Raw genomic sequence first — 26,158 nt, forward strand, 5'->3', positions numbered from 1 at the left:
TTTATAGGATGTGTATATGTTATAATTGAGGCTATAAGTTTCCCTGTACATGTCCAAGAGATAGTAGAAAACCGGATTTTTATAGCTTTCTAGAAGAATTAAGAAATTAAGGAATTCCTTTCAAAAGCTCCAGAAAGCTTCTCAAATTTATTGGCCCAAATTGAACCACATTTTTATTCCTGAATGAGGCATGTTTTCAAAGGTGGGAAAATGATTCTGATAGGCTTATACTCCTCAGTGTTTACCCTAAAACCTGGGTATAATCCATCTTTCACCCAAAGCGTATAATTGGTGAAAAATAAAAAGGTAGGTATCCAAATGAAAATCTGATACTATTAGAAAAAGAATTGAATAGATTCCAAATAGGCAACTAACAAGTTTCACTATAATGTCAGCTAGAAACCTACGTGAAACTATTAAAAAGTTCATTAGGATGGACAGTTAATAGATATATACATAGAAATAGAGTTTTGCTTGTAATGGTCAATTAGAAAATAGAATAAAATAAGGGATTTCCTCCTAACTTCAAAAATAAATACAACTAAATATCAAATAAATAAGAATTTGCAAGACCTAATGGAGAAGGGTACAATGTAATTTTGCTTGAGAAGATAAAAAAAGATGGAATAGAGAGATGAGAATTATATTTCTGAATGGGAAAATTCATATTATGACTTTATAAAGTAAAGGCTTCCTCATTAATTATAGTTGGGAAGAGATGGAACTTAAAAATGATTCTAAAGTTCACCTAGCTAATAAATATTTGAAAATAATAATGAAGATGGTACCTATTCTAAGCAGAAAGGCATCAAAAGGTATAGCAGGGCTAGAGTAATTAAAAATCATAATTTTATGTTGGGGAATTTTTTATATAGGATAGATGAAATTCCAAATCAAATGGTGTTGGAAAACTTGTCAAAATAGTTGGGAAATGTATTAGAATCCTACCTTATGCTATAAATCATAATCTAGAAAAATTTAAAATATAAGTATGAAAAGTAAAATCATGAAAATATTGGGAAAAATATAAGACAAAGTTTAATATTTTTGTAATTTTGGTATAGGTTGAGTCTTTCTTAGAATAAATAACAAAGTAAGGGATGTCTGGGTGGCTCAGTGGTTGAGCGTCTATCTCTGACTCAGGGCATGATCCCTGGGTCCTGGAATCGCGTCCCGCATCGTGAGGAGCCTACTTCTCCTTCTGCCTATGTCTCTGCCTCTCTCTGTGCATCTCTCATGAATAAATAAATAAAATATTTTATAAAGTAAAAAATAAAATAATATTATTTTTTAGCTGTTATATTGGGGAATGATTGAAAATGGTTTGCATTAACCAATATTGAAAAGAATGGGAGCGATAAATAAGTACTTTTAAAGCACTTGATATATGCATATTCTTTGATCAGTAAATAACTCAGTTTCAAGGAAGTTGTGTTAAGAGATCAGTAAGTATATATACGAGAATTTTCATTTAATGGTGGAAATTGGAAACAACTGTCAAAAGGAGCTAGTTAAATTATAGCATGTTTGTACAATGCAATGCTATGTAGTGATTAAAAAGAGTTATAAAAAAAAAAGATGAGTTATATAGGGGTGCCTGGTGATTCAGTCGGTTAAGCATCCGACTCTTGATCTCAGCTCAGGTCATGGTGATCTCAGGGTCTTGAGTTCAAGCCTTGCAATGGGAGTTATACATTGGTATAGGAAGATGAACAGAATGTTTTACATGAAAAAAAAAAACCACTCACCTAATATCAAGGAAAAAATATATATATATAGATCTACTGAAAAAGAATTCTGGAGAGATATATTCCAATCTATTAACAGTGTTTATCTCTGAGAGATGAGATTATGGGATATTTTTATGTTTTAATTTAATACTTCTGAATTAGTTTTATTTTTTCAATGTAATGATTTTATGCTCAAGGGGGAAGTGGTTAATTTTTCCCCAAATAAGTCCCAAGATGGCGGCCACCATGAAGAAGGCGGCTGCAGAAGATGTCAACGTTACTTTTGAAGATCAACAAAAGATAAACAAATTTGCACGGAATACAAGTAGAATCACAGAGCTGAAGGAGGAAATAGAAATAAAAAAGAAACAACTCCAGAATTTGGAAGATGCTTGTGAGGACATCATGCTTGCAGATGATGATTGCTTAATGATACCTTATCAAATTGGTGATGTTTTCATTAGCCATTCTCAAGAAGAGACACAGGAAATGTTAGAAGAAGCAAAGAAAAATTTGCAAGAAGAAATTGACGCCTTAGAAGCCAGAGTGGAATCAATTCAGCGAGTGTTAGTGGATCTGAAAGTTCAGTTATATGCAAAATTCGGGAGCAACATAAACCTCGAAGCTGATGACAGTTAAACATTTTATAATACTTTTTAAAAATTTGTTTAATAAACTTGAATATTGTTTAAAATGATAATTTCCCTTCTTCAAATGATATGGAAAGCAAAAATTTCTTTTTTCAAAGTTTTCATTTATTTAATGGAAACTTGCCTATTTTCACATGTCTTGCTTATTTATTTTATATTTTTAAAAGAAGACAGTATTCATCTATGTATTTTGCATAACGATTCTATCAAGTGTAGGGGCTTTATGTCATGTTATTAAAATCGGTTAAGCAAAAAAAAAAAAAAAAAAAAAATCCCCCAAATAGAAAAGAAAGAATGTGGAGAAAACCAATAAAATAATTGCTATGAACTGCTCATTTATGTCCTCCACGCCCCCCCACCAGATTCATATGTTAAATCCTAATCTCTAGTGTGCTAATATTCAGAGGTGGGGCCTTGGGAGGAAACTGATTCTGAATGAAGTCTTGAGAGTGGAGTCCCCATCATGGGATTGGTGTCCTTAATGGGGGATAAAGAGGAGGTCTCTCTCAGCCACGTGAGGATACAACAAGAAGGTTGCTATCTACAAACCAGGAAGTGTGCTCTCACCCAAACCCAACCACACTGTCATCCTAATTTCAGTCTCGTAGTGGCTCAAACTGACTAAAACAAGAATCTGAGGTGGAACAACCCTGAAGGAATATTTTTCAGGATAGGTGAGACCTGAAGTTGTTTTTAGGCTCTGGTAAAGAAACCAATGGGGAAAAGAGATTGAAAGTGTGAGGAGATTATTTACCAGCTGAGATCCTAGAGGGGCTAGGACAGTCCAGCAGCATCAGGGCTAAGTTCAAAAAGAAGGAAAGAAAAGGAGGACAACTCTAATAAAATTAGGTTTTATTTTATTTATTTATTTTATTCAGTTTTTTGAGAAGAAGAGGCACAAAAGGTGTTATAGCTAACAAACCCATGGTTTTCCCCAATGGATTGGTTAGGGGAAAAGTTCATCAGCTGAGCAGGAGGTTTGGGACAGGTATCTTGAGAGGAATAGGAAGTGTATTGCTGTTACATAAAATGAAATAAGGCATGTTATCTGAATCATCAGGTATATGCTTATGAGATTCCTGAACTCCATCCTAGACCTACTAAATCATAGTCTCTGAAGGTGGGTGAACCTAATGCACCCTAGAATCTGGAATCTTTGAAATAAAAGGTTAACTAAGAATGTGCTCCCATTGCTGATGCTAGATCATAATGATCTGAAATAGGGTCAATCAATATATTAATCTAATTTGCTCCAGCATCATTCAACACCCTGAGATGTTGAGAGAAATAGGTGGCTAGGTACACTCAGAGTTGGGCTTTGGCCATGTGGATGTAGAAGAAAGTCAGGATGTCTGAAACACCAGTAAGTGCATCATTAACCTGGAAGATCACGAGGCTAGGAACTGGGTGGAAAGGAAGGAACTGAGGGACTGAAATTTATGAGGAGGATGTGTAGCACATTTGTGAAAGTCAGAGAGTTGGGGAAATGTGAGAAGCAGAAGCTGTAGTCAGTGAGATGCACGTTGGTGTGAAAGGTTCTGAAAGAGGAGATGGTGACATCCCAACAATGGCCTTCAAAGGCATTTCTGAACTAGAGTGGAGATAAATTTGTCCAAGTAGAAGAGGTTGGGGAAGTGAAGTCAGAGTGTGAGATAGTTCTCCTTATGAACACCAGACTTGTTGAATCCCATGAATGGAGGCAGAGCTGGTTACTCAAGCTACAACTAGATGGAGAAGAAGAGAATGTTGGGGTCAGGGAGTGACAGAGTCACAGGGAAACTGTAATTGCTGGCTAGGCTGGCCCCAGAGAGTCAGCATGACACTGCATCTAGGGAAGTATGATTCTAGAACTATTGGTGGCAGGATGAGTCAATATGTTGACAATGTACAGTGATCTCTTAGATGCCCATAGCTGGAATTTTAGTTCAGTGCTTTGCATATGATTCCATTTTACTATACAATGTATTCATTTGGAAGTCTTTGTCACGTAGACTATATAATCCCTTAGCCACTAGACATCTGTCTTCCTAATTTTTGAATATCCCCTGTGCCTCACATATGGTATACTCAGTAAAATCTTTTTCTGAATGAGTCAGTGAATGAATGAGTGAATGAATGAATGAATGAAACTAAGCGGCCCCATATTTCCAATAGGAACTTTGGTGTGAGGGTACAAAGGAGAGTGTGAGTGAGTTACGTTTGATGAGAAGTTGTTCATGGTGATGAAGGTGAAAGTGTGACTGTCATCTGAAGGCAAAATAAATGACATAACAAAAATTTCATTCTCTACCTGAGCATGGAATGTCCAGTACCACAAACTCAGCCTCTGCTTTCTTGAAATCTCCCCCTAGGCAAGCTCACCTTTATTCTGGGCTTCAATTGTCACATCTATGAGCACACAGACCTTTCTTCTGACTCCAGAACCATATCCCTTCCTATTTACCCCCATCCCCCCAAGCACCAGAGAGCCCCGGTGGCTTAATCTGCACAAGCAGAAATCATGATCTGCCCCAGCAGTCCTGGTCTTCTTCAAGTGTTTTCTCTCTCAGTACTTAGCACCTCCTTCCCCAGCAAGCCAGGGACCCAGCAATCAACTGAGTCCCTCTTCTCACCTTCTATAGCCAAGCTGCCAAGTTCTTCCAATTTTAAGATATAAAGAACATTTGAATCCTTCCATTTCTTTCCATTACCCAAGCCACTCAGTCCTGGAATTCTGTAATAGCCTCCAGTGGGTATACTTTAGTCACCCTCCAATCCCCTTTCCACCTCACAGCCAATCTGATTTTTTTAAAACTCAAATTTGGTGGTGTCGTGTTCTTGCTCAAACTACCTGTGTGATTTATCATTGCTTTTAGCCCTGAGTATGATTTATAGGCTCAGTATGTATGGTCTGACTCCTACCCATGGCTCTAGGTTCATTTTGCACTGTGTTCCTTCACTGTACCTGGGAGCCAGGCAGTAGATTTCTTTTGTTCTTGGACAGGCATCGTACTGTTCCCACCCCCACTCCCCAAGGCCATTGTACATGCACTTCCTTCCCCACTTCATGCAGTTAAACCCTACACTTCCTTCTGATCTCAGCTCGGACATGATTTCCTTAGAAGCCATCAGAGGTCTCTCTGTTGAGGTGAAGTCCCCCTCTTTTATTTGCTCATAGAAATATGTCTTCCATCTGTGTAGCCTAAATCTTAGTTGTGACTTCATAGTTCTGTGTGTATGATTATTTCACTATGCCTATCTCCCTCATGAGACTCTAAGCTCTGTAAAGGGCAAGAACTGTGTGTGCTTTGCTAGGGGCAGTCCTTGGCACATAATGAGTATGCCATAAATATTTGTTAGATGAGTGAATGAAAAGACCAAAGAACACCCTTGTGTGGGGTTAGTTGTAGTCACTGCAATCAAGTCCTGTTTCTCTGGTCCATCCACTGGGACTTGGGAATAGCGTAGTCATAAGTAACCCTTCTAGACAATGGTATCCATGATAACTTAACCAATAGTTAAAGCCAAAATGTTGGGTTCTTATCCTGGCTCTGCAATGGTGTTCCCTCTGGCAAGTAAGAATTTCTTTAGGCCTAAACTCTATATTTCATCTATAGATTAGGTATCTCCTTCTATACTTGGGCTATCAACAGCTGTTCTCTCCAGATCTTTTCTCCCTCCCCTCTTGTCTGCCTCTTCAGCTGGAAATGACTAGGCCTCCTGCAAAGGGGGGGAGAAGCCTGAAACAGAACTGGCTTCTCTGTGGGAGGATTGGGAGGAAGCACAAAGCGTGGGTACTGATTCCAGGGAAGGGCTTTGGTATTCAGAAACAACTGCTGGATTCTGTTTCTTCAAACGAACTAGTTTTGAGAAGCAAGACTCGAATACTTGACATGACATGCTAGTCCTAAACAGTGTGTTGCCTGCAAGGATGTTAATTAATCAAACTTAAATGATATAACCTAGAAGCCTTCTTGAAGTGTGTTTAATCCCTTTCTCACTTAACTGGGGTCTCTCTTTCTGGCTCAGTGATCTTCAAGCAGTATAGAGTTCCAAGCCGCTATTGTTTATTTTCTCTGTATTTTGCTTAAATATTTACTTCATGATAAGTGAAGGGGGGTAACTTGGTTTTCAAACTGGAACGCTTCTACAGAAGAAAGTCAACAGGTTGCTTTCTCCATCATTCTGATTCGTGGATCCCAATCTGTCCTCAGTAGATGAAGCCCAGCTACAGTAACCAAGGAGGAGATTCATCCTGTCCTAAAGTCTTGCAAAGTGAAACTTGCAATGGTCTCTTTGTATGTTAGTATCTCCATCTCTAGAATGGATGCAGTTGTTTTTAACCACCCTTAGGGAGGTGTCATTAAATTACTGAAATGATATTGGAAGAAAACAAGAGTGTTTAATTAATCTTGCAGAACAACACATCTGTATATTCTCCAGTGTGCATGAAAAGTTTCTTCAGAAGAGAATGTTTACACTGGATGTATATATACCTGATTTGATAATCCCAAACTACACCCCAACCACCCACTTCTGAATAGGGAAAAAAAAAATCAGAAGCCTGCAATTGTGTAACATGCAAATCTCTTCTGGACCATTGCCCATCGCTGTGGTTTGGCAATACAACCAGCACAACATCTCTTTTCTCATCTCTTGGAGAAAAAAAAAAACAAAAAACAAAAACCAAAAACCAACAGAGAAAAAAAATACCTTGAGAATAAAGGTAATGATTAATCTATCAGGCACAAAAAGAATCGTTTTTGGGATTTCAGGTTCTAACTCGCTAAGTCAGATAAACAACAGTGAACAGGGGATGAATTTCACCAGAAGAGGATTAAGTCACGGGCTCTAATTGGGACAGCGTTTGTACAGTCATAGAATCTCACCGGACATCTCCAGGAATCTGTGAGCAGTTGTCAAAACTTCCATTTTCACGTGCGAGTGAAGTAGAGACCAGAAGAAGCAGATTGTGGTGGAGAGAGTGGTCCTTGGAGAAGCCCCACGATGCAACCTGGGAAGGGGCGAAAGGGGAAAAGTCTCAAGCAGAGGCTGGTCTTGAAGAGCAGCTTAGCTAAAGAAACAATCTCTGAGTTCTTGGGCACCTTCATAATGATCGTGAGTATTTCCTGAATTCTGACCCAATTGTACCTCTCTTTCTGTGTAGCTGGTGGCGGATAGTTTTGTTTTGTTTTCTTTAAGCTTGTCACTAGATTCATCTCTTCCAGGAAAGAGCACGTTACTTCCAGGCTCTTTGGCTATTTACTGGCCTCAGGTTTGGTTTTCATTTTTTCATTTCATTTATTCACAAGAGTTGATGGGGGTGGGAGAAGGGGAGTAAACTACTTTCTTCATTCCAGAGATTTACTCAGACTCTGAGCTGGCTTTGATTTCAAAATCAATGAGAAATTTTTCTCATTAATTAATTGATTTATACCCTGTTTGTTTCCCATGAACGTTGAGAAGATTCAGTCCCTTAAAATAAGGATTGGCAGTCAATAAATATGAATGTCAAGAAACAACTCAGTATTACAAATCCTTGGCAAGGATTGTGTTTTTAGATAGCTTGACCTTTAGTAAATTAGAAATTGCACTAGGTAGAAGTAAAAATATGTATTTTTTAACCATCCACCTTTGGTTTTCATGATTTTCCCCCACTGTTTATGTTCAGTTACAAGAACCTTATATATAAAGGAAAGACTGATTCTAAGAATTATTCAAGAATTTTGCCCAGGGAATTGCACAGCTATTAATGAAAGACTGGACAGTTTACTTAGGTGGCATGGGCTCTAGGCTTTCATCCTATTGCACATTATAGCATTCTTTGGATGCTGAGTTTTTACCTGGAGCCAGACCATTTGTGAGCAGAAAATGAAATGTTCAAGTATTCTCATATGCAACAATTACTGAGTTTAACTTGCCTTAAAAAAATAAATAAACCTGCTCAAAGATTTCCTGCTTCAGATATTAATAATTTTATTTTTCTTGTACATAAATTTTGAACATTAAAAGTTCTTTAGTAAAGTGCAGCACAGTGACTATAGTTAATAACACTGTATTGCATGCTTAAAAGCTGCTAAGAGAGTAGATCTTTAAAGATTGTTATGAGGAGAAAAAAAGTTAACTATGTGGTGATAAATGTTAATTAGACTTATTGTGATGATCATTTTGCAGTATATACAAATATTGAATCATTATGTTGGACACCTGAAGCTAATGTAATGTTATTATGTCAGCTCTATCTCAAAAAAATTCTCTGCTTTTTATAAATACATAATAATTTAGGGGAATAAGCCAAGATCAAGAAACAAATGTAAACTCAAAAATTTGAATTAGTGTAAATTGAGAGAGAGCCATAAGTTTTCTGGTCTCTGAGAGCCTCTTTTTACTGGATTCACTCCAGTATTTTCAAGGCATATGGACAACCCTTTCTTGACCATCCTCACTCACTTGAGTAAAAACGCAGATGAGATGGGTAATTTGAAGGAAAAGAGAGAGAATAAAAGCCCATGATTTTTCTGATCTTAGTCCGTGCTTAACTGAAAAATCACCTTCAGTGAGACAAGAACTCTGGGGTCATGTTACTTGACAATTCGGTCCCAGTGAGGAGAGTGGATGTCCTCACAGACTCAATTCAGCAATACAGTGACCTATGGTGCAGAGAAGTAAAGCAAATTCAATTATAATCCACAGTGTCCTGCAGAAAACACAGAGGAGGAAGTGAACTAAACATCATTTTGCAATTGAAAAGGTTAAAACCTCCTTTATTTCTTAATGTGAAGCTGTTTCATAATGCCATCCCCTCTGTCTTGAGTAAAAAAAAGTTGCTCTCAGCCATTCACCATTCCACTCATCCAACCAGTAGCATGTCTATTTCCTCTAGTATTTAAGATGAGAGCTAAAGAAATATCTTCATACTGTATGTTGAAAATTAAACTTTGTATCTTCTGGTGAAAGCCAATAATTGCCTAAGTGTTTCATTCCCATCTACACTGTACATTTATTTTTTTAAAGCCAACTCTGATAGACTCCATAATTGTGGCTATAATCTTTTTATTGAGGCTTGGGGGATATAGAAAGGACGTTTTTGCACAAACATAATATTTTTTAACCAATTAATCTTCATGGTTTTGCTCAACTATTAGCCAAAGCAATTGTTTCTGCTTTATTAGAAAATGTGCATTTTGCATTGCTTTGTGTTGTAAAAAGCTTTGCATGTTGATAAGGCACAGGCAAAAAGGAACATAAAGAAGATGACACAGGATATAATAGGACTCATCAGTCCTTCAAAATTGGCTTCTCCCCCAGATGTTGGGAGTCTGGAGCCATTTTCCCTTCTCTCAAAACTTGCTCTTAGGAGAAGCATCTTTTTTTTTTTTTTTTTTTAAGATTGTATTTATTTACTTGACAGAGAAAGCGAGAGTGCACAAGCAGGGGAAGCAGCAGAGGGAGAGGGAGAAGCAAGCTCCCTGCTAAGCAGGAAGCCCCACACAGGGCTCAATCCCAAGACCCAGGGATCATGACTTGAGCTGAAGGCAGCAGACAGTTAACCAGCTGAGCCACCGAGGCCCCCCTGGAGAAGCATCTTCACCTCATTTACACCATGATGTAAATGACTGATAAGGCCCATTGGTCGCATTAAAGTTCATGAAAAATTCTCTGTAAACTACAACTAAAAACAGTAATAATTGAGTTATAAGCCTATGAACTAGTTCCAATTTGAGCTTGTAGATATGGGATGGGTAGGCCTTTTCACCTTTGCTATAAAAGCTTAGATCTTTGCCCTGAAGGGAGATAAAATGAGCAGAGACCTGGACACAGGATATGGAGGGCACAGGGCAGTGGGCAGTGCAGGAGGGAAGGAGGAAGTGGGATGGGTGGTACATGAGAAATGTCAGCCCCTACAGTGTTTTCCATATTTGCTCTTGCCTTCCTCCATGACTTCATGACCAAACTTCCCACCTTGCCAAGGTACCGAGTTTGTCATTCTGTTCTTGGAGCGGTCTCAGATACGCTGACTATAGAAATTCTGGGGCTTTAAAATTATTACTACAAAGTCTGCTCAGATCTTGGAGTGGGTCTATTCCAGACTGGATAGCTTTTGAAACAAAAGAATATATCATTAGCATTTAGATTAAAATAGGAAAAATCTTAAAATAAGCTAGTTCTCTCTCTCTCTCTCTCTCTCTTTTTAGAAAAAAAAAGTGCTTTGCAGGGCATAATTCAGTATGTTTTGTATTGCTACATATTTAGAATTTCCAGGTACTAGTGGGAGGGCTCTGAGATGCTGCTGGCCCTTCTTATTGGTGGGGAAGCTGAGGCATAGGTTGATGCAATTGTGTGTCCTTTGAATCTGTGTGGAACCCAGGTGTCCTGCCTTAAGCATGCACTTGTCCTTGGTCTCCACTGTCCTTTTCCTCCAAAAGGCATAGAGTGCTTTCTCATATTGATTCTTTTTTCTAGATTCCAGTATAGTTAATATACAGTTATATTTGTTTCAGGTGTACCATATAGTGATTCAACTGTTCTATACATTACTCAGACCTCATCATGATAAATGTGATCTTAATCTTCAACTTCACCTATTTCCCCCATGCCCCCACCCACTTCTCCTCTGGTAACCACCAGTCTGTTCTCTAGAATTAGGGTTAGGAGTCTGTTTTTTAGTTCGTCTCTTTTTTTCTTTGTTTGTTTTGTTTCTTAAATTCCACATATGAGTGAAATAATGAGGTGTTTGTCCTTCTGTAATGGACTTATTTTGCTTAGCATTATACTCTGTAGATCCCTCTGTGTTGTTGCAAGTCTCATATAGGTTCTTGTTTATTTTTATATTTATATCTTTCCTGGGAGAGAGAGGGAGAGAGAGAGAGAGAGAGAGAGAGAGAGAGAGAGAGATCAACTCCATTTTGCCAGATGGAGAAACAGGTATAACATAACTAAGGGGTTTACCCAAGGTCACCCAGACTATGAATGCAAGATGCAAGAGATGGGCTTGATATTTGATTTCATTTATTCCTAATGCACCACTGTTTGATGAAAATTAGCTCCTTTCATGGGAAAGCCCAAGAGAAACTTACTAATTTTATAGTCTAAAATAAAATGTGTTAGACACTAAAAGTGTCAAAAGATGATTATATAGAAGGGACATGATCATGGCAGGGAAATTTTATAGAAGGTCTATCAGCATAGAGTTTAGGGACCACTTCAGTACCAACAAACACACTCAAACCTGTTGTGACGCTAGGGTTCTGAGATGGTTCAGTCATATCTTCAGGTTCCTAATGAATACACGGACCATGCATTGCATTGTGTTTCTTTTAGGGCTTCTATTTTCTGGATTCTCCTTGAGACCACCCTGTGGCTCAGAGCAAAGGACCCACAAGCAAGTGGTCATAAGAAGACACTGTAACTTCTCTTGCTTTCTGACTCAGCAGTCACTTGCCCTTTCTCTGATTCCTCTCTGCTTGGTCTGGCTCACTGCCTCACTCCACCACAGGATGTCCAGGATGAGGGTCCCACTGAGCGAGAGCTGTCTGTCTGCCAACAGGTGATTGGACGAAGCCTCTGCTGGCAGCAGTGCCTGATAGATTCTGGCCACAAATGGCACATCTACGGGAGCAGTGGAGGAATCTGTGTCCTCAGGCTCTCATGCACTGGCTTTGAATGAAGTGGTCTCTGTAGTCTCAGCCCTGTGTCTTTCAGATGAGGAAACAGATCCACAAGCTCACAGAATTTTGTCACATGCTTTTTCCACCGCAGTAGGACATCAGAGAGAACTTGCACAGTCAATCCCACCTGATTCTTATTATTTACTTATGATTTATGTTTACTTCTCAGCTTCTGGTGGATTTGTGCTTCTGTCCTGGGGTGTTTCATTACTTTAAGAAAGTCCCAGCTTCTAAATAGGAACATGTGGAAGAGCTAAACACAGAGGGTTCTGTGTGCGCTCTTGCCCTGTGCCTTCCTCGGGGGTGGGAGGGCCCGAAGCAGGAGGTTCTTTCCCTTCCAGTGTGGTGATGTGATGAGGGCAAAAGACAACAAAAGGGGTTATACTGAGCATACACTATACCCAGATACTCTTTAATTCTGGAAAAATCTCAGGAGGTAAGGCAATTGTTCTCGTTTTACAATGATGAAATGAAGGCTTAGTACAATCAAGCAACTTGCCAACAGTTAAGTGTGTGGCAGAGCTGGGATTAGAGCCAAATAGATCCCTGCTTCTCCTTCACCATGCTGGAATTATCATTCTCACGTATGCTTTTGAGCTTTTACTACTGTTGCCTGAAACAATATATATATTACTGTTTTGTATGCTTTAAAAATGTACATACACGGGTTCCTAGTTTGTATACCTTCTACATCTGGAAATTTTTCTCCAAATACACTCCTGAGATTTATCTGTTTGGAGACATGTAAATGTGGATAATTCATTTTAGTTCCATAGTGCCGCGAGTTTATGGATCCATTCCCCTTGTCAACTGTTAGGTGGTTTGCAGTTTGTCACTCTGACCAACACTGCTGCAATGAACGTCTTAGTACATGTCTTCTTGCACATGTGTTTTCCAGTTTCTTCTGAATATACACTTAGGAGTGAGTTTGGTGGCCCAAGGGCATGGGCATTTTCAATCTCATGTATATTGCAAAATTGCTCTCTGAAGTGGTTTTAAATTTACACAACAAAAGGGGTTAACATTTATTGAGCATACACTATACCCAGTACCATCAGCAACCTGTGAGTTCCCATTTTCCATGTACTCTCCGACTCTTGATATTATCCGGCTTTCAGAGTTTGCCCACTTGACATGTAACAAATAGAATTTCACTAGTAATTTTAATGAATTCTTCATGCAGTTGACCATCTTTTCATGTTTACTGAACCTTTAGATTTCCTCTTCTGAAAATGGCCTGTTCATATCCTCTGCATTTAAAATTTTTTCATATTAGTTGTAATAGGATTACTGGTATTTTTCAAAATCCAGACAGTAGAGATATTTCGTGTTTCCTTATTGTATAGTTTAATGTCCTACTTTTGATATTTAAGTCTTTAAGTCGTTAGAATTTATTGTGGTGTATGATGTAGAGTAGGTGCTCTTCATCTGGTAGGAGAGCCAGTTGTTCCAGTAACATTTTTGACAGTCTGTTCTACTTCTATTAATTGTGATGACATCATTTACAGTTAGATAGAGATCATACATCAGTTCATATATAAATGTGGTTGTATGCCTAGACTTGATTGAGTTCTATTGATTTCTCTGTCCAAACCAGCACCAATGCCATATATTTTTGTTATAATTACTTTAAAATTATTTTTGTTATCTGATATTTTTCTTCCTTATGTTTTCAGTATTGTCATAGCTATTTTTAGCCCTCTATTCTTTCACATGAATTTTGGGATCAGTTTATCAAGTTCCATAAATACCCTGTAGACATTTTGACTGGAATTGCACTAAATTGCTATATTATTCTAGATAGAACTGATACCTTTAAAATATTGAATCTTCCATCCATGAACATGATGTAGCTCTTTCTTAATAGGTCTGCTTTTCAAACTTATTTTTAGGTTTTATAATTTACTTGATATAAGTAATATGTATCATTTGTTTGATATATTTCTAGGTACTTTGTGATTGTTATTACTATTGTGAACAGTACATTTTGAAATTATATTTTCTAAAACAAATTACATTTTGGTGATTGCCAGGGTTTAGGAGCAGCATAGATTTGTGTGTGTTGATCTTGTATTCAGCAAACTTGGTAACTCTCTAATTATGCAAGCAAATTGATAGATTATTTTGGATAGTCTATATAGATCAGGACTGTCAAATATGATAGCCACGAACCATACATGGACACTTAAATGAAAATTAAACTTAAATAAAATGACATTTTTTTCTTCAGTTTTACTAGTCCCAGTCTGAGTGCTTAAGATCCATATATGGCTTCTGGCTACATCGGACAGTGTGGATATGGAACTTTCCTCTCACTGCAAAATATTCTACTGGACTGTACCTAGTATAGACAATTTTTTCCCTGAGAGTATGAGAACTTTTATTTTCTTTCTTCCTTAACCTTAAATATTTAATTTCTTATTACAAACCTCTCTAGCACGAGGTTATTAGAAGCTATAATTGTAGCATTCTTGGTTTATTCCCAACTCTAAAGAACCTGCTTCTCATATTTTACTATTAAGTGTGATAGCTCCTGTAGGCTTTTGGAGACATTCTTGATTGGAGTAAGGAAATTCCTGTCTATTCTTCATTTACTAAAACTTTCACCACAGATGATTATTGAATTTTTTAAAAATATCTCTTCTATATTTATTGAGATAAGCATATGGGTTTTTCTTTTATCTGCTGACAAAGAAAATTACACTGACAAATATTTTTAGCATTTAATCATCCTTACATTCCAGAGATGAATTCCCACTAAACATGCAGCATTTAGTTTGCAATGTTTTATTAAGGATTTAAACTATAATTTTTTTTTAATTTTTATTTATTTATGATAGTCACAGAGAGAGAGAGGCAGAGACACAGGCAGAGGGAGAATCAGGCTCCATGCACCGGGAGCCCGACGTGGGATTCGATCCCGGGTCTCCAGGATCGCGCCCTGGGCCAAAGGCAGGCGCCAAACCGCTGCGCCACCCAGGGATCCCTATAATTTCGTTTTATTATGTTGTCTTTTGTCTAGTTTTATCACTGAGATTATATTAACATCAATGAAATGTTCTTTCTCTTTTTATATTTTCTAAAACACTTTGCATAAAATAAGTATTAGCTATTTTTTGAAGATTACTTACCATATGCACTGGAAAAAAGGGAGGGAGAGAAAAAAGGAAGAGAGTAAGAGAGAGAGAGAAGTGTATGCAAGATTTCTCTAAAAGTTATGTCTAATTTAGATTCTCTATTCTTACATTTTAGCAATTTATATTTTTTCCTAGGAAACTGTACTTCATTTGTATTTTCAAATGTAGTTTTTCAAACTTGCTAATATTTTCAAAATCAATATGGTTTCACCATAATAATAATAATGAAATTATTTATAATTTCAATTTCAATAATTCTGAAATTTTTTATGGTATTTGCATATGGCTTTTAATATCTCTACTGTAACTGTGGTGTTGTTTTATTTCTAAATTTAATATGGTCTCTTTGTTTTCACCCAGTAGTTTCTGCTTTGACCTTTCTTACATTGTTTCATTGAGTTGATCAGCTTTATTTCTCCCTTTTTTCCTATGTTCTTTCCATTTATAAGTATTTACCTTTACATTTTAAAAAATGTATTCTTGAATACGCTTTTGAATTAACAAAGTTTAAAGTGAGTCAATATTTCTTTACTTCTGAACAACAGGAAATTTTTTTAAAATCCTGATTGTAATCAACCACTCCATCTTACACATCATTTTTGTCTGATATTTAAATCTTATCCTCATAATTTTTATTATTGGTGTTTTTAATAGGGATCACTTATTTAAATTTAGTATCATTTATCAGCTTATTTGCTAACTATTCCTACATACATGCATCTGTTTTAGTTGCAATTTCCTTCTTTGTGCAGTAAAAACACTTTTTTTAAAAAAGATTTTATTTATTTATTCATGAGAGACACAGAGAGAAGGTAGAGACATAGGCAGGCTCCTTTCAGGGACCCCGATGTGGGACTCGATCCCAGAACTCTGGAATCATGCCCTGGGTCAAAGGCAGATGCTCAACTGCTGAGCCATCCAGGCAACCCTAAAAAAACTTTTTTTAGAAATTTTTCAGGAAGGGTGTGTGACAGATAAACTTTGTCTTTGTTTGCCTAAGTTTGTTTTTATTACACTCTCATGTTTCAATGATTAGCTGATAAATTTTAGGTTGATGATTGGTTTTGCTTGACATTTCATAAATCTCATTTCCACGTCTCTTGTTGCTGTTGACAAGTCTGTTGTTCATCTAACTTTTGTTCTTAATCTAAATTTCTCAGGTTACTATTAAGAGGCTCTCTTTTTTATGTAGTACACACACAGAGAAATACTCAGCCTTAAAAAAGAATGATATTTTGCCTTTTTTAACAACATGGAACAGACTTAGAAGTTATGCTAAATGAAATAAATCAGACTGAGAAAGACAAATACCATATAATTTCACTCAAATGTGGAATCTAAAAAAACATAACGAATGAATAAATAGAAAGCAGAATCAGACCTATAGATACAGAGGACAAACTGATGGTTGCCAAAGGGGAGGGAAGGGGATGGACAAAATGAGTGAAGGGGAGTGGGAGATACAGGCTTCCAGTTAGGGAATGAATAAGTCACGAGGCTGAAAGTACAGCACAGGGAATATAGTCAGTGGTACTGCAATAGTGTTGTATGGTGACACATGGTAGCCACACTTGCAGTGAGCATAGCACAACCTATAGAGAAGTTGAATCACTATGTCATACACCTGAAACTAATTGCATGTCAACTATACTGAAACTTTTACAATTATAAAAATAACAACAACAAAAAGAGTCTCTCTTTTTTTTCCCCTGAAATTTCACTACAATATGACTAAGGGTTATTTTATTTTATTTGTAGTACTCAGGATTCATGGTTTATCAGAATTTAAAGAGTCACGATTTTTTACCATTCTGGAAAATTCTCAACTTTATTACTTTGCCTTTCCCCTAGTCTCTCTATTTTCTCCTTTTATTTTATTTTTTAAAATATGTATTTATTTATTCATGATAGACTTAGACAGAGAGAGAGAGAGAGAGGCAGAGACACAGGAGGAGGGAGAAGGAAGCTCCACACCGCGAGCCCGATGTGGGACTCGATCCAGGGACTCCAGGATCGCACCCTGGGCCAAAGGCAGGCGCTAAACTGCTGAGCCACCCAGGGATCCCCCTCTTTTCTCCTTTTAGAACTTCTATTATGTGTGCATATATGCCTGACTCACTTTTTTCTTCATCATTCTATCTGTATCTCTTAATCTCTCCACGATGCATTTTATGTAGTTGTCTCAAACCTATCTTCCAGTTCACTAATTCCTTACTCAGTTGTATCTAAACTTTTGTTTAACACACTCCTGTTTTAAGTCTTTAGTTTCATTCATATATTTTTATTTCTAGAAGTTCTATTCGATTCTTTTCAAAAATTGCCTGTCTTATATGTTCATTTCTTTCATCTGTTTAACTCACTAAAGCCTAATATATTTATGGCATTTTACGATTATTGTATCATCTCAAGTTTGGAGGGAACTAATGATCCTGCTTATTTTATCTATTAACTCTCATTGACAAAGTATCCTTTCCTTTAGTGTTTCATAAATTTGTATTATAAACTCTTCAAGAAGGTTTGTTTCTCTCTGTGGGAATTCTATATGGCCTGAACTGTAGGGTTATTCTTCCACAGTAGGTTTGCATTTGCTTCTGCTAGGTTGCCCAGGTATATCACCAACCAGAAATGATTATTGTGAAGTGGAAAATTGGAAAGGGAAGATTGATGAATGTGCATGCCCTGTTGAAGAGCACTCTCCCAAAAGTGTGGGATGTGTGACCACGAATGATTAGGAAATCCCATACTTTCTTCAAAATGAAGCTGGTTCTCTTCAAGTCCTTAGAGCCTGAGTCAGGATCAGCTGAAGGAGGACTTTCCTGTAGACTTCCCCTTATCAGCAGTGAACATGAAGGGCCAGACTAGCCCGGAAAATTTCAGAGTTCCAAAGGACTTGGGGAGAAAAGTCAATTCTGGGTCACTGATCTAAAGGCTACAGATTCCTAAAGCCAAACAGTTCTGCCAAACAGAACGCTGCTTTTGATCCCTGCATTTAAATTTTGACTAAGAAAACTTGCCACTTTCATTGACTTTCAAAGAGGAAGTATTTTTGTTTTCTACTTTGCAGAGTGGGCTTGGTTGGTTTTCCTTTAGTCACAAAGCCCATTGCAACATGTTCCCATTACTTGACAAGAAAGGAGAACATAGAAATGAGAGCAGAAGTTGGTTCCTCTTTACTCATCAGCCTTATGATAAAGATACAACATAAAGTGAGGGATCATAAGAAAGAGAAGCCTCACAAAAGTGAGGTAACTGATAGAACGGATCAAAATGCTAAAACAGCCCAACAATGAAGGCTACCCCGTACATCTAGTGGGCACCTTATTTCATGTCTGTGGTAGGACTGCTAAGCCCACAGAATCCACAAAGCAAAGCAAATGCTTTAAAAGAAAACACACCAGCAAAATATGCCCCCTTCTTGATAGATTAACTGATCATGCTAAGATACACAGTCCTGGCATGGCCAGCCAACATCACAAAAGACCTGAGGGCCTAGTCCTGCTCAGCCTAGAATCAGCCCATGTGCCTTAGTCTCTATTTAGAAGTTTTGATTTTCTTTGGAGGAAATCTCCCAAAACACCTATGCCTCTATCAACAGGTAAGTAGTTAAAGATACTGAGGTGCTTCTTTACAGTGGACACCTATGTAGCCATGAAAGATGATGAGGCCAATTTTTTATATTTTATATTTTCTATATAGTGAAAAAAATTCACTAATCTATTAAATTAAAAAAGCAGGAGGAAAATGGTATGTATAAAATACTCCTACTTATATAAATATACACACACAATCTTTGACAGAATATACCAGAAAGTATTGATACTCGTTATCATGAAGAAAAAAATACAAAACATGGGATACAAAAGAGACAAATTTCTTAGATCTTATTGCATACCTTTTTGTAATTGAAAAAATCTTACAAATTTATGTATATTTTCTTCACTCCCCTGCTCCCCCTAAAAGAGCTCACTCAGCAGAATTTCTCCCTTCCAAGTGTTTTAGGGAGCTGCCCAAAATGTGTTCTAAAGAACACTAGTTCCATGAATTACAAATAAAGGTGTATGAAAGAAAATATACTGACTTTCCCAAATATGTCCAAATAGGACTTATCAGAGCTTTTAATGTTCACTATAAACTCTAAGTGGGGAATAGAATATATAGATCTTCCCAGACTCACTTCGCCACAATCCCTTTTTAAAATTTTAATTCCAGTATAGTTAACATACAGTGTTATATTGATTGCAGGGGTACAAGATAGTGATTCAACAATTCTATATATTACTCAGTGCTCATCAAGATGAGTGTACTCTTAATCCCCCTCACCTATTTCTCTCACCTCCCCATCCATCTCCCCTCTGGTAACCACCAGTCTGTGCTCTAGAGTTAAGAGTCTGTTTCTTGGTTTGTCTCTATTTTTCCTTTGTTTATTTGTTCTTTGTTTCTTAAATTCTACATATGAGTGAAATCATACGGCATTTGTCTTTCTCTGATTTATTTTGCTTAACATTATACTCTTTAGATCCACCCACATTGTTGCAAATGGCAAGATTCATTCTTTTTTATGGCTGAATAATATTCCATTGTATGTCATATCTTCTTTATTCATTTATCTATCATTGGACACTGGGATGCTTCCATAATTTGACTATTATAAATTATGCTGCAATTATGCTGTGTAATTTATGCACAGAGGGGTGCATGTATCCTTTCGAATTAGTATTTTCATATTCTTTGAGTAAATACCCAGTAGTGCAATTGCTAGCTTATATAGTAATTCTATAATTAGTTTGTTGAGGGATACCCATACTATTTTCCACAGTGGCTGCACTAGCTTGCATTCCTACCAACAGGGCACAAGGGTTCCTACTTCTCTACATCCTCACCAACACTTGTTGCTTCTTGTGTTTTTTATTTTAGCCATTCTGAAAGATGTGAAGTGATATCTCATTGTAGTTTTGATTTTTATTTCCATGATGATGAGTGATGCTGAGCATCTTTTCATGCATCTGTTGGCCATCTGTATGTCTTCTTTGGAGAAAAATTGGAATGACAGAGAAGATTGGCATGGCCTCTGCACAAATCTCTTTTTTTGAGGAGCATCTCATGGAACTGATGATCTGTGGAATGTACTTTAGGAATTGCAGGGCCTGGAATGAATTTAAAAAACAAATCAGCCCCAGAATTCCTCTCTCTTTAGCAATCTTTCAGACCAAAAATGACCCAGGATGTACTTAATGTTGTTAGGCCACTCTGAATAAAGGGAAAGCTTTCTCAGCAACTCTCCATCCGCATGCACAAAATCAGACCACGGTTATCCTAATATGAACACTCACACCTTAATAAATAAATGCTTAATTAGTTCCTTATTCTGGCCCTGGGATCACGATCAAGTTCTTGTCCAACCTAGCATTATTTGGGTGAGTTGAGGGATGTGAATGCCTGATGTAGGTCAGAAAAGGAGAGCACTGTTCTTTAAAGCTTGTGAGAAATAATGGTGTTTAATCACCTTATATTTCTGAGGCCCAATTTTATTATTGGTACTCAGAGAGCTCTGAGGTTGGCCATCTGCCCATTCACCTGGTTCTCAAATCTCAGATTCCTCTGTTTTTATGAGCCTGCCCTAATATCATCTCTTTTCAAGTACAGCTGGTTCTTGAGTGGTGATTGATCTTATCCTGACATTCTCTCAGGCTACGTGCCACCAAATATTTTTAACCAGAATGTCCAGGTTGCAGTCTTGGTTTTTTGTGACTATTTTGTTATGACTGAGAAAATTTTATTTTTCAATTGAAACTAACTCACTAAAACTAACTGACTGGAAAACCATACATAAATATGCATTCTGCCCAAATGAAGGGGACAAGCAGACCCACCAAAACAGCAGTTGTCCGAAGAGGAGCACACCACTAGGGGTCAGAAAACTTGGCTCCAAGTTCAGATTCTGCCATTTATTAGCTGTGCAAATATTGCCGAATTGTCCAGTCTTCCACTTTCTAAGTCTTTATTTTAATTCCAGTAGAGTTAACATACAGTGCAACGTTGGTTTCAGGTATACAATATGATGATCGAACACTTCCATACAACATCAGGTGTTGATCACAGCAAGTGCCCTCCTTCAACCCCATCACGTGTTTCCCTCCATCCCCCCCTCCTCTGGTAACCATCAGTCTGCTCTCTAGAGTTAAGAATCTGTTTATTCATTGTCTCTCTCCAGTCTTCCACTTTTAAAATTGCAGATTAAATGTTGGCAGGTAATGTATGTGACAGTGTGGTGTTCACGCTATAAATGTTTGTTCACCTAGCCAGTGGTCAAAAATCATGTGTAGTCAAACCTGGGCACCATCGTTTACTACCCATACGAATGTGAGAAATTCTCCTAACCTCTCTAAAAACTTCATTCCCTTATTTGTGAAAGGGAGGAGATGAGAGGACTTGACTCATAGGGTCAAGTGAGGACCAATGGGCTAATGTATGGAAAGTGCTTAGCTCATCAAAGCACTCAATAAATATTAGTTTTTTGTTGTTCCTGTTATCATTATGTGTTCCAATGGATATAGTCACATAAATTAAATAGATATATGATAGGCAGGATGTGGGACTTCTGGTAACATATACCTACAGCACAGGCTGGAGGGACAAGGTTTGCAGAGAATATACTGGCAAATTGGCATTTGTTCTCTCTCCTCCCCAGTCACAAAAAGCAAAATGTTTATAGGAGGAGGGAAATCTCAGGCAAAGCCCCAAAGCGACTCCTGTCTCAAGAATGGGGATGGTGTTTTTGGTCTTCTTCTTACCACCACCATAGATAAGTCATGCCTATAGTCGATCCTTTGTTTGAAGGTAGCCACAGATTCTCCCTCCAAGAACTGAGAAGTTGTGCTACATCTCAGGGATGTTATCACCATGCTTATCTGTGGGACCAAGAAGTCCCTGGAACCAAAGCTGAATGGGTTTCTCCTTCCAGGGCTTCAGATGGGAGTCATGCTTATTTGAGATGAGGCAGGTCACATATATGAGTGAAGTGGACCTGGTGGGATTAAGGAAGATGTGCATTTTCTGTCTTAGGAGGCATCTGCCACCCAGACTCTCTCCACTGTGGCCAAGTAGGAAAGAGGTAGGTTTTTATCCGATTTTCAAGTTTTTCAAGAATGGTCAGAAATCAAAAGTTCTAGGTGCAATTTTTCTCTTTTTAGATACTGGCAGCAATTTTTAAAATTAAAAAAAAAAAAAAGGCACCATGTAGGCCAAACAAACATTTCTCTGAGCCAATCCATTCATGGCTGTCTTTAGCCATGGCCACCAGTTTATGACTCTGCTCTAAAGGTGTCCTTAACCGCGTTCTACAGACAAAATACTGTCACCAGTAAAGAGCAAATGGAGAGATTGTGAGAGTCTAAAAGCCTTCTGTTAAATATCATCTGTTTATAAGGGGCCTCTCTATGGGAAATCTAATTCCTACATGTGAGATTGTTGTCCTTTTCTTTTCCCATCCTCACACCTGGCAAAACTGACTGAAGCATTAGCGTGAAAACCATTTTTTTAAAGATTTTTTTAATTTATTTTTTGAGAGAGAGCAAGAGGTGGGGTACAAAGGGAGAGGCAGAGAGAGAGGCAGACTCCCCACTGAACAGGGACCCCTGCACAGAGCTCAGTCCCAGGACCCTGGGATCATGACCTGAGCTGAAGGCAGACACTTAACCGACTGAGCCACCCAGGCGTCCCATGTGAAAAACATTTTTATTTCAGGCAGTATCAAAAGAGAAATCTCGATCTCATATAATTTTAATCAAATGTATCATGAGGCCAATCTGTCATGTGCATATATTAATATATCTCAGATTTAATAGTTTTATGTCAGATGATTCAATAATTTGGGGTATTAATCAACGATTCAAGAATTTGGGGAGACCTAAATGTTGAAATGGCTATCACCTAGTTAGTAAGAGAAAATTATGAAGCTGTGTCTCCATGGACACTTTCCCTAGGCATAAATGCTGAAGGTATTTTTTAATAACAAGCCTACAATATTAAATAACAGAACCACACTTCATCCATACTTTTCTTGCCAGTTCTTAGCTGTTACCTTTCCCACCAGTCTGTGAGCTCACAGAGGAACTGTGTCTGTTTGGGGGGGGGGGGGTTGCATCCCCGGTACCAACAGGCATTATGCATGGCACTTAGAATTTTCGAATGTACCTATATACAGAGAATTAAAGGAAGAGAGGAAGGAACAGCTTGAGTGAATGTCAAATTCCAATTAGGGCTACTTGTAGTTTTGAGGATCTTAGTTTCCTACAATTGTGCTTTTTTAAAAAAAGATTTTTATTTATTTATTCATGAGAGACACACACACACAGAGGCAGAGACACAGGCAGAGGGAGAAGCAGGCTCCATGCAGGGAGCCGGATGTGGGACTCGATCCCAGAACTCCGGGATCACGCCCTGAAAAGGCAAATGCTCAACCACTGATCCACCCAGGCATCACGTTATTGCTATTGTGCTTTTTGAAAGACAGACTGGACAAACTACTTACTTGGCTCAGGTACAGTTGAGGGCAGTTTAATTTAAGTGAAGAAACACAACCTTTGGACACAAATGTTAATTTTAGGTTCCAAAAGATCTTTTCACTAGCGGTATGTCCTGAGGCAAATTACTTAATTTCTTTGTCCCAATGTTTCTTTAGATGAAAACAGCAGATTTTCCTCCCTCTTAAGTTATTATGGGAACTAAAAGAGAATATTTGTAACTGTGTGTGTGTGTGTGTGTGTGTGTGTAAGCAAATCAGTTTCTTTAAAATACAAATGTTGGGGCACCTGGGTGGCTCAGTCGGTTAAGGGTCTGCCTTCAGCTCATGTCATGATCTCAGGGTCCTGGGATCGAGCCCCATGTAGGGATCCCTGCTCAGTGGAGTCTGCTTCTCCCTCTCCCTCCGCCCCTCCCCCTGCTTGTGCTCTTTCTGTCTCTCTCAAATAAATAAAATCATTTAAAAAAATAAATAAAATACAAATGTTGCCACAGATATACTCTTTTAATGATGACTTCTGTCTTATGAACATTTACATTACATGATAAATTTTCTACCGAAGGTTATTTTTCATTTAAAATATATGCCTTGGGCAGCCCCGGTGGCGCAGCGGTTTAGCGCCGCCTTCAGCCCGGGGCGTGATCCTGGGGACCCAGGATCGAGTCCAGCGTCGGGCTCCCTGCATGGAGCTTGCTTCTCCCTCTGCCTGTGTCTCTGCCTCTCTCTCTCTCTCTCTCTGTGTGTATCTATGAATAAATAAATAAAATCTTTTAAAAAAATAAAAAATATACCTTACCTAGTTCCAAGAAGACCTGCAGCAACACACCAGGTAAACAGCCATACATGACTCACATTCTTGGGTCCCATTGTTGCTGCCCACGTGACACATAGCAAACATCCCCCAGACTGGCACCACTGGATCAAAGGGTACTAACTTCCTAGAAAAGTTTTCAAGAGAATGCTAATGAGTAAATACTAGCCAGGTGAGCTTGGAAGCTCCTAGGGCATTTTATTATTGATGGCCACCTGGGTTACTTACTTCTTTGGCTCTGGCTAAAGGGGCAGGTGGGAGTGGGGGAATTGCTTGGCTTCTCAGGCCTTGGTATTAAGAATAGATGTGGGGATCCCTGGGTGGCGCAGCGGTTTGGCACCTGCCTTTGGCCCAGGGCACGATCCTGGAGACCCGGGATCGAATCCCACGTCGGGCTCCCGGTGCATGGAGCCTGCTTCTCCCTCTGCCTGTGTCTCTGCCTCTCTCTCTCTCTCTCTCTCTCTCTCTCTCTCTGTGACTATCATAAAAAAAAGAATAGATGTGAGTGCTAGTAAGTCCCCAGATACTGGCTAGCGCCGCAAGAAATCTGTGTGGCTCGTGGGTGTGATTCATCAGTGCAGAAAAGGACTGCCCTCCCATTTCTCAGCCCACTCACTTCCGGTGCCAGGCAGGTTTGGTCAGCATTAGGGACATGAGTGTGCCTTCTGCTGATGGTCACAAAGTTGTGAGATGCTATGGGAAAAGGAACTAGCCAAAAAGAACAAGAGGAAAGGGTTTGATGGGCTTTCTGGTCTAGTGTTCTGCTGAGTGCTCAGTCATCTACTGGAAGATGCCTGTGCAGGGGGAGCTAGAAAACAAGCAAATAATAATCAGTGAAACCAGTTTTGCATAAACCAAAAAGCTGCACTTAATCACCAGCCTATCTCACCGATCTCTGAGAAAGGTGGGGAAATGGGGCTGAAAAGGATTTTTCCCTAGGTCATTGAAAGCTTTGGTGAAAAAGCACAAGTGTTGGGTATTTTTCTGAACCAGAGCGACCACATTTGTTCTCATCAGGATAGCCACTTGTCCTGGCACAAAAACCCAGAACTACAAGAAGATTCCCAATAAGCTTCATCCTCAGTCCTTTCTCTCGGGACTGGTGCATGTGGTTTACAGTGTGGCTTTTTACACTGGGTAGATGGGTAGATGGATAATCGATGGCTGCTTGTGTCCCCAAGTCCTTCAGCCCTCCTGGACAGCCCTTCACTGCAGTGTGCATGTAGGGAAGCTGGTGCCCCGATTCCACATTCTGTGGGACCTTAGTGGTCTTTCGGAATCTTTCCATGAGTCCTAGGGGGTGTTGGTTGCCTCTGATGTCCTCTCACTCCCTCCAATGTGTAATGGTTAAAAGCACAGGCCTCTGAATAAGACAGACCTGGGATCAAATCCAGGTTCTGTCTCCTTTGTTTTTATTATGTAATATTGGAACACTTGCTTGGCCTCTCTCAGCCTCCATTTGTTTATCCATAAAATGGAGGTAGTAATACTGTCCTCTTCTCCCAGAGTGAGCATATATTGGTAGTGATGACGTAATACAGGTAAGGCACTTAATATGGAACAGAGCACAGAGAGCAAACCAAGTAGCCGGTAGCTGGTGTTTGTATTTCCTTATCCATACTATGCTAAACAGATGGGTAGAGACAGCAAACGTTTCATGCA

At 38.6% G+C, this 26,158-nt stretch overlaps 1 protein-coding gene, 1 long non-coding RNA gene and 1 pseudogene across 5 annotated transcripts in view; 2 read left to right on the forward strand and 1 right to left on the reverse strand.

The window, feature by feature from the left end:
- Positions 1 to 1,960: 1,960 nt before the first annotated feature.
- LOC140622700 (prefoldin subunit 4 pseudogene) lies at positions 1,961 to 2,430 on the forward strand (annotated as a pseudogene).
- A 3,007-nt stretch (positions 2,431 to 5,437) lies between these two features.
- The window catches only part of AQP9 (aquaporin 9), a 47,609-nt gene continuing 26,888 nt past the window's right edge, over positions 5,438 to 26,158 (forward strand). Inside the window, exon 1 of one of the 4 annotated variants that reach the window (XM_072808812.1) lies at positions 5,438 to 5,507. In XM_072808812.1, coding sequence (XP_072664913.1) covers positions 5,469 to 5,507 — 39 coding nt within the window. In that variant the 5' untranslated portion in view covers positions 5,438 to 5,468. Of the gene's footprint in view, positions 5,508 to 7,014; positions 7,478 to 7,521; positions 7,635 to 22,256; positions 22,276 to 26,158 lie in introns of those variants that run through there. The other 3 variants (XM_072808811.1, XM_072808813.1, XM_072808810.1) reach the window with 3 other exon arrangements.
- On the reverse strand, positions 19,342 to 24,964 carry LOC140622977 (uncharacterized). Its single transcript, XR_012022643.1, has 3 exons — positions 24,725 to 24,964; positions 24,482 to 24,623; positions 19,342 to 20,308 (listed from the first exon to the last, which is right to left on the reverse strand). It is a non-coding gene; the product is annotated as an uncharacterized lncRNA (long non-coding RNA).

Source organism: Canis lupus, chromosome 32 (assembly GCF_048164855.1).
Source record: "Canis lupus baileyi chromosome 32, mCanLup2.hap1, whole genome shotgun sequence".
Taxonomy (NCBI): Eukaryota; Metazoa; Chordata; class Mammalia; order Carnivora; family Canidae; genus Canis; species Canis lupus.